The following is an 8,551-nucleotide window of genomic DNA, read 5'->3' as shown; positions in this document are numbered from 1 at the left end:
ACCTTCCTGCCTATGGCATCCATCCACACCACTCTAACGTCTCCATCCAGACTCTCTCTGGTTCTGCAGGGTAGCAGGACATACTCCACCCCTGATTTCACCTCCACCTCTGGGACTGAGAGACAACAGAGGACAAGATGAGTTGGACAGACAGCAGCAGCTCTGAGGACATGTCCTCTGACTGGATGAAGGTCCAACATGTTGGACTGGTTCCAGTCTTGCTATCCTTCACATCTACCAGCTTTACTCTCCGAGTGCTTTTGGAAAGTAATGAGCTAACATGAGTGTTAGCGCCCCCTATAGGCCCTTCTGCAGGTCAGAACTTCAACTTCCCCTCAATAAGTAACAACAGAATGAAATCCCCTCCTGAAATCATCTTGTTTGATTAAATCATCTCTGGAACAGTTTGGGTCCAACTGTGAGCTGATCCGTCTCAGTGAGACTGAAACTCTGTCCAGAGTCCAAACGGGCCAGGTGAGCCGGTACCAGTACCGTCTCTGGCCGTTACGTCAGTAACAACAGCTTTCAGAGCAATGGATGCTGGGAGATGCAGTGTGATCAGTCTGAGTACAATGGAGGCCTGACCTCAGAGGAGGACAGTCGGGAGCCTCGTGACTGAGATCCCATCCACACACCGGAGCCAGAACCTGAAACCGGACCGGTTCCAGGTTCAAAACTGCACATATTGTACATATTATTGACCAAAATCAGCCGATTAAAAACAATATCGACTATTCAGACGTTTCCCCCAAACAGCTTGTTGTTGGTCTAAAACTCAAACAGCCGCGGTCGCTGCTCTAAATGTGAGAGTTTGACATCACTAGTTAGCATAACCAGCTAACCATCTGAATGATAGCAGATTTAACTCACCAGTGACCTGAAGCTTGACTTGTTTCTGCATCAGGACGTCTCCGTCCCCTTTGGAGACGGTGCAGGTGTAGGTGTTACTGTCTCCATCAGTCGGCCATGACAGAGTCAGACTGAGGTCTCCAGTCCTCAGCAGGTTTGCATCCATCTTGGTTCTGGTTCTGTAGAGCCAGTGTTGATCTTCAGACTGATCAGAACCGTTCTGATGCACATGGACCGTCCAGTTAAATCTGTCCCTCCACTCCACTCTAACGTCTCCATCCAGATCCTCTCTGGTTCTGCAGGGCAGCAGGACAGACTCCACTCCTGGTTCCACCTCCACCTGTTGGACTGAGAGACAACAGAGGACAAGATGAGTTGGACAGACAGCAGCAGCTCTGAGGACATGATGAAGGCTGTACAGCGTCTTCAGTTGGTTCTGTGGACATTCTGCCTGAGAAAGAGACGGGTTGGATTTCTGGTTTTAACAAACATGTTTCATCAGGATGGAAAAACTCTGATGGTCTGGAGGAAATATTGGTCCTCAAAAATATAATAGTGGCATTATTTAATGTGACGGTGGATGGATAGTAGTAATTGTAATCAATCAAGTTTAATTGTGTGGCACATTTTACCAACAAGGCAGTTCAAGGACCTTCACAATAATACAGTCATAAAAAACACCATGCAGCTGAGAGACTAGCAACAATAAAACATGTTGATGAGTGACATCATCAAGTCACATCAAATATGTTGGTCTTTCTAAAGCAGCTCTAACAGCTGGTTTTAAAGGAGCTCACCGTTTCCACTTCAGTTTTCTGGAACTTTGTTCCAGATTTGTGGTACATAGAAGCTGAATGCTGCTTCTCCATGTTTGGTTCTGGATGCAGATCAGAACCAGAACCAGAACCTGAGGGGTCTGGAGGTTGATCCATCAGCAGCTGATCATGAATCTGTTCACTGATTTATAAACTACTATCAGTCTATAACTCTAGATCTATAACTCTAGATCTATAAATCTAGATCTATAACTCTAGACCTATAACTCTAGACCTATAACTATAGATCTATAAATCTAGATCTATAACTCTAGACCTATAACTCTAGACCTATAACTCTAGATCTATAGCTCTAGATCGCTCCTCTTTAGGTCCAAAGTTAAGAACCTCTGTTTCTGTTCAGCTGGACAAAGTTTCGTCTCATCCTCACATTGATCGGTTCTCAGCATCTGTTCGGTGACTGGATGGGGTCAAAGGTCACCTGGTGACATTGTGATGTAGAGCTGTGCATCACCTGTGTTGTCATGGTAACTAATCTTATTTCCTGTTATAACTGAGCCAGAGGGAGCAGATAGATATAGAATCAGAGGATCATAGGATGAATCAGTTTCTCTGTACGATCTGGCTGGAATCCCAAAGACCAGACGTAAAAAACAAGGTCCAAATGGATTTTACAGAAATAACTGTTTGTATTTCCAACCAACCCACCAATTGACCCATTTCCCTGTCAGGATGAACCTCAGGTTCTCCTGCCAGTGGAGCTTATCTCAGAAACCAGGAAGCAAAGTGAAAGTGTTCCTGTACCTCTGACACGAAGCTTCACATCCTTTTTCAGCAGGATGTGTCCCTCTCTGCTGCAGACAATGCAGGTGTAGGTGTCCCTGTCCACATCTAGGGGGCGCTGCAGCGTCAGACTGAGGTCTCTGGTTTTCAGCGGGTCTTGGTTTATCCGGGTCCGGTCGCGGTAAGCCTGGTGCTGCTCCTCTGACCGATCACAGCCCTGTAGATACACGTGAACCTTCCGGTTGGTGCTGGTCCTCCAGTCCACCTTGGCGTCTTCGGGCAGATGGACTCTGGACTTGCAGGGCAGCAGGACAGACTCCGCCCCTGCATCCACCTTCACCGTGTAGCCTGGGAGGAAAACCAAGCATCAGCTTCCAGACAGCAGCCGCCCTGAAGCTCGGACTTTCTGTCTGACTCACTACAGAACTGAAAACTATGACATCGACCGATTGGCTGAGTTTGTGGTTTTGTTGCAGGACAGACTCACCTGACAGAAGGTAATGTCGAAAATAATAGAAAAGACCGCCAGAGGCAAAGAGAGCTGCAAGCAGGAGAACCAGGAGAACCACCAGAACTTTAGCCTGCAGGGGGAACGGCTCTGCAGAAACAAGAGACAAACATCATGTAGAGCTGAATGTTTCACTCTGTGACCTTTCTGTGACCTTTAAAAGTGGCTTGCATCAACATGATTTTGAAAATGAGTTTTTAGTCCAGATTCATCAACTCTGACCTCTGAATCGTCCAAACAGGTAAAAAGTAGGGATTGTTTTAATCTTAAAACCCTAAAATATCAGGCTGAAGCCAGAGAGCAGGAGTTCACCTGCCAGGTGAGTCACCAGGTGATTCAGTTGGTTTTACAGGTGAGTCACCTGGAGGAACTCCGTCCGTCTATAACAGGTTCCCAGTAAAACCTGGATCTACATTTGGTCTAAAAGTAAAACTTTATTCAATGTTTATGTTTAGTTTCTGCATCAATCAGAGCAGGATGACGTTGACCTCTGACCTGTGACGTGCTGCAGTACCACGGCCCGCCTCAGGATGTCCTCGCCGCGGTACACGGTGCAGACGTAGCGCCCCCTGTCCCTGGAGGTGGGGAACCTCAGGGTCAGGCTGAGGTCGCCGGTCCGCAGCAGGTCCTGCTCCATGTGGGTGCGGCTGCAGTAAAGGTCGTCCTGCCTGGTTCCGGGTTGGCTCGTGTTCTGGAGCGTGTGGACCAGCAGCGGTTCTGGTTCTGAGCGGGTCCACTCCACTCTGCTGTCGCCGGGCAGATCGGGCGGCATTCTGCAGGGCAGGACCACAGAATCGGCTCCTTCCACCGTCTTCACCTCCACCTGGTCATCTGGGGGATCACATGATCACCTCTCACTAAGCCAGCTCAGAAACCAGCGACCTTTGACCTGGAGCTCACGCTGCTCACCTCTGACCCTGAGCTGACTGACCCTGAGTATGCGGCGTCCTCTGCCGTCACTCAGGCTGCAGGTGTAGGTACCTTGATCAGGGGGTTGGGGGTCACTCAGGGTCAGGCTGAAGTCGCCAGAATCCAGCGCCCCGGGCGCCATGCGCGTCCGGCCCCGGTAACGCTCCAGCTGCGTCCTCAGATCGTCCTGCTCCCGTCTCAGGTGGACGCAGGCGGGACCAACGTCCCCATTGGTCCAGGTGACGACGGGCTCTTCAGGTATGACACCAGAGTAACGACAAGGCAGCAGGACGGACTGCGACCCCACAGTGACCTCTACCACCCCACCCAGGACATGCTGGGAAACTGAGGACAAAACACAGAGACGAGTCAGAGAGCTGGACGCGGCTGGATGAGGTCAGAAGGGAAAATCTTCTGGGTTCAGTCAGGACGTCGATCTGACCTCCACCTTCTGTTAACATAAAACTCATTTCAAATGGGTTTACAGAATATTCAATAGAAACAAACAGCCAATCACATCGCACCGACTGTTGCTCAATGTGTCCAGACAAGATGCAGCTAATTAAAGGAGTTTATCCGTCCACTGTGTCCCTAGTGTGTCAGGAGGAGCTGCTGCCTCCAGCTAGTGATCCAGGTGAGAGGTGGGGTCACCTGGACGGGTCACCTGGACGGGTCACCTGGACGGGTCACCTGTCTGTCACAGGGCAACACAGAGACACACAGGACACACAACCATGCACACACACACTCACACTTAGGGGCAATTTAGAGAAAGTCATGTTTTTGGACTGTGGACCTTCTTGCTGCAAGGCAACAGCTCTACCCACTGCACCACTGTGCAGCATTTGATGGCGTTTATTCATACAGAAAATAATAATGTGGGTTGAGCCTCTTTTACTTTATAAAAAATGTTTTTAAGAAGAGGCTAATCTTAAAAGTAACGCCGTCCACATGGGACAGCCTGGTGTAGTTATTCATCTCTGCTCTGTTCTCCGTCTTTATGGTTCATCGCCATGCAGCAGCGTCTTCATGTTGGTGTTCTTATGATCCAGAGTCGGTTCTGACCCGGTGAGAGCAAAGAGCAGATCAGAGGCTCTGAGCCGACAACCACCGAGTTTCATTTTAGTTTCAACATCTTTACGCTGTGAAGCGACTTTATGAGGAAAAACATCCAAAGATGATTATTATTCAAGTCTTTGTTAAAGTTAAATCAATAATCAGTCGTTATGATCACCAGCTGATCAGCAGCTTCCAGAGAGGATGAGGAGCAGAGAGAGGAAGATGATCTTACCGAGCAGGAGGACCATCATCATCATCATCATCATCTTCCTCTCAGACAGAAACCAGAACAAACTGAGAGGTTTTCACCAGCTGCTCTCCTCTGACTCCACAGATCCAGCCAGTGGCCCTGGACTCCCTGCTGATTGGCTGCTTCAGGTTCTGCTGAACCGGTTCTGCAGGATCCAGTTCAGTCCTTAGAAAGGCTTCAGTTTCCTCATAGCTTCATTCCTGTTGGTCCGGTTTGTGGTTCCTTTAATAAACTCCTCTTCATCAGGGGCCCAGGTGACCTGCTGGCGTCTTTCCTTCGCTCTGATTGGATGAACTCAGGCTGATGAAGAGAGCAGCTCTGTCAGAACCGGATCAGAACCAGCCTGACCTCGGAGGTTTCTTATCTTATTGTCATCTTGGTGATGTGAGAGCAGCTTTGAGGAAAATAAATCCCCCTGAGAATAAAAAGGTCTAAAGTCCAAGGCTATAACTTCAATCTTCCTTATTAAATATTATTCCAGTTGAACCTCTGAGGCCTTTTACTGCCTGTGTGTCTCACTGGTTCCAGTCTGATTCTCTAACTGGTCCTAGAGGAGGTTCTGGTTTCCATCCTGGTTCTGTTGGATCTCCTCTGATACTCCACTAACTGCTTGTTGCAGGTCCATCTGGAAAAAAGAACATCTGTGAAATAAGTAAACCACAGCAGCAGTTTGTGTTTATTTTCACTCACAACACGTTCAGAGCTTTAAATGTCCAGAACAAATGATGGAAAAAGAGAAACCAAAACCAAAACTACAGTCTGTTCCAGAAAACTCTGTGAAGTCCTGGTAAATAGCACATAATGACAGGTTTCTGTTTAAAACTGTTACTGTGTATTTATAGCACTTTGGAGCTATAAACTCATACGGCTGTAACACACTGCAGTAACGCAGCAAGTCATTAACGTGACAACATCAATCTTTCTGAAACTGTGCAGCTTTCTGCACTTTTAAAGTTAATTCAACTCATGACGTCACATAATTAGTCACTCAACATCGATTGAAGTGTATTTATATATGAATAATCTGATTAATATGGTCGTTTTGGTTTTAATAAACATTTTGGGCTCAAATTCACCATCGCGAGAAAGACACAAAGTCCCGCGAGACTAGCAGGGCGTCACAGTCCTTTATAAAACTCCTCAAGCGGCTCAAATCATCAGTAACTGCTTCATAGAAGTGAAACAAAGCTTAAAGATGACCTCAAGACGGTTTCAGCCGCAGACTGACCTGTAAAATAAACGAAGAGCAGAAGAGCAGCAACAGTTTCTCTCTCCAGACTCCAGGTGACCCAGAGCAGGAAGTCGCTCCGGTTACTCAGCAGGTGTGACCATCATACTCCGTCACTGCAGGGGGCAGCAACGTGCATGTCTCTGCGTCTTGAAGACCAGCGAGAGTTTTTACGTAAACTGCGTAAGGTTCACGGCTTCTTTATTTCCATCGCATTGAATGTGTAAACCAACTGGAGCCGTTCAATAAATGGATAAACTAATAAATGACTCTAAGAGCTTTGGAGCTGTTTGAACAAGGTTTTAATGTTTCTGTCACCTCCTCGTTACAGTCGCATTTCATTTTAAATCAAACTTAACCCTCAAACAGCCAGGATCACACAGGTCAAGTTATGGTGGCCATGACCTCTGACCTTACTGCACAGGAATAAATAAAGTCTGACATCCAAACAACTGTTTCCAGAGTTCTGCCACCTCTTCACTCCAATCTGGATTCATCTAACGTAATATTTACGTTAAATGAATCAGTTATAATAACCATCATATTAATACCTGAATGACTTTTCTTTCTTGATCTTCTTGCATAAAAACCTGAGAATGAAAGAAAAGTTTTAATGACCTGAAAACTCGTGTTGCAGGAGGAAAATCTGGCTGCTCAGATTTAATAATCTAAATTCTGAAACATGGAGGCTCATGAAAAATGAATCTACACCTTTATGAAGCTCAGACTATTTAAAACTGTTCTGTAATTGTTATTTAAGGCAAATCCTCCTAAAACTGTTTAAACATGAACATTCAGACGTCAGAGAAATAAAATCAGAATCGATTATTGAACGTCCAAAACGTCTTTATGATTCTGACTGGGTTTAATGTCCAGATTAACAGGAACAGACCAGGAAATAATCCAGACAGGAGATAAAAATGACCTGGGAATAATAAACCATCTGTCCCTGAAGCTGGAGACCTTTGACCTCCAACAGGAAACAGCTGCTGCAGTTTCCTGCTGATGCCCCGCCCCCAATTCTGAAAGAAAACATGAAACAATAAAACGTTTCCAGCTCATATCAGACATTCAGGATGTTTCACACGTTCAGCCAGCAGAAGAACAGAAAATAAAAACATCTGAATTAGAGTATTTATTATTTACATTTCAGTAGGTAAAATATTTCCCGTTTTGTTCATCATTCAGTTTAACAAAGACCCAAATGTTACATTATCTCTGATAAAAACAGCTTAAATATATTTTACATAAACACAGAAGATTGATGGTTTGATTTCTACTTTCAAGACTGAAAAACAAACATTTGTAAGAATGTTTTTGGATGTTGACGTTTGTGGAAAATTATGTAAACAAAAGAAAAACTCAGTTTCCAAAATTCTCTCTCTACACATAAATATTCATAATTCTTTAAAAACACAGCCCAGCCACCGTTTATTAAAAAGGCAAAATGGTAAATTAAAATGTTTTATTAGCTAAAGGCTGCAGGAGCCACTAGAGACAGCGCCACCTATCTGCCGTACATAACAGGCAGTTTAAACTGAGCAGGTCAGTAATCTGATCTCTGAACCTTTGGTTCCTTTTCCAGTTTTATAAAAGACTTTAGTAAACATTTTAACAGACATCATGTTGTATCAGTTAATCTGATCCTTTCATTTATTATTACTGCATTTATTTATTATTGTTATTTTTGTGTTTATGGGACAACAGAAGGAAATCCAGAGTATTTACTGTAATATTGAACTTTCATTCATTTGTGTTGTCCCATTCAAATAAAATCAATTCAATATAATGAGAAAAACTTCAATATTTTAGCGTCATTCTAAATTTAAATATAGGATTTATAAAAAATAAAAAAAAAGCTAAAATTTGCACTTGTTTTATTTTTTAAGTAGTTGGTTCTCATGTTTTGACCAAATGATGAAGACTCAATGAGGAAGGTCCAAAGAGCTGCAGCAGACACAGTGCTGCAGCAGACGGTGCTGCAGCAGCAACCGTAGCCTCTGTTGAATTAAAATCATCTCTGACCTCTCCCTGAGGTTCCTGACCTCATGAGCATCAAACTGACCAGGGTGCCAAACTTTTCTGAGGGTGTGAATACTTTCTGCTTACTTTCAACACAGGAAGCTGAGACTCTCAGTCCTGGGATCAACTTTTGCAGAGTTTCTGGAGCTTAGTGAAGCTCATACATA

At 44.9% G+C, this 8,551-nt stretch overlaps 1 protein-coding gene across 1 annotated transcript in view; it reads right to left on the bottom strand.

Moving 5' to 3' along the window:
* LOC103130687 (uncharacterized) overlaps positions 1-6,454 on the bottom strand; it is a 10,745-nt gene extending 4,291 nt beyond the window's left edge. Inside the window, exons 1-6 of the mRNA XM_016666102.1 lie at positions 5,117-6,454; positions 3,826-4,170; positions 3,412-3,747; positions 2,896-3,006; positions 2,430-2,756; positions 871-1,197 (exon numbers count right to left, since the gene is read on the bottom strand). Coding sequence (XP_016521588.1) covers positions 871-1,197; positions 2,430-2,756; positions 2,896-3,006; positions 3,412-3,747; positions 3,826-4,170; positions 5,117-5,150 — 1,480 coding nt within the window. The 5' untranslated portion in view covers positions 5,151-6,454. The remainder of the gene's footprint in view (positions 1-870; positions 1,198-2,429; positions 2,757-2,895; positions 3,007-3,411; positions 3,748-3,825; positions 4,171-5,116) is intronic.
* Between the last annotated feature and the right edge of the window lie 2,097 nt (positions 6,455-8,551).

The sequence above is a fragment of the Poecilia formosa genome, unplaced genomic scaffold, assembly GCF_000485575.1.
Source record: "Poecilia formosa unplaced genomic scaffold, Poecilia_formosa-5.1.2 Scaffold661, whole genome shotgun sequence".
Taxonomy (NCBI): Eukaryota; Metazoa; Chordata; class Actinopteri; order Cyprinodontiformes; family Poeciliidae; genus Poecilia; species Poecilia formosa.
Note: the sequence above shows the minus strand (reverse complement) of the source record. Positions and strands in the feature narration are given on the sequence as shown.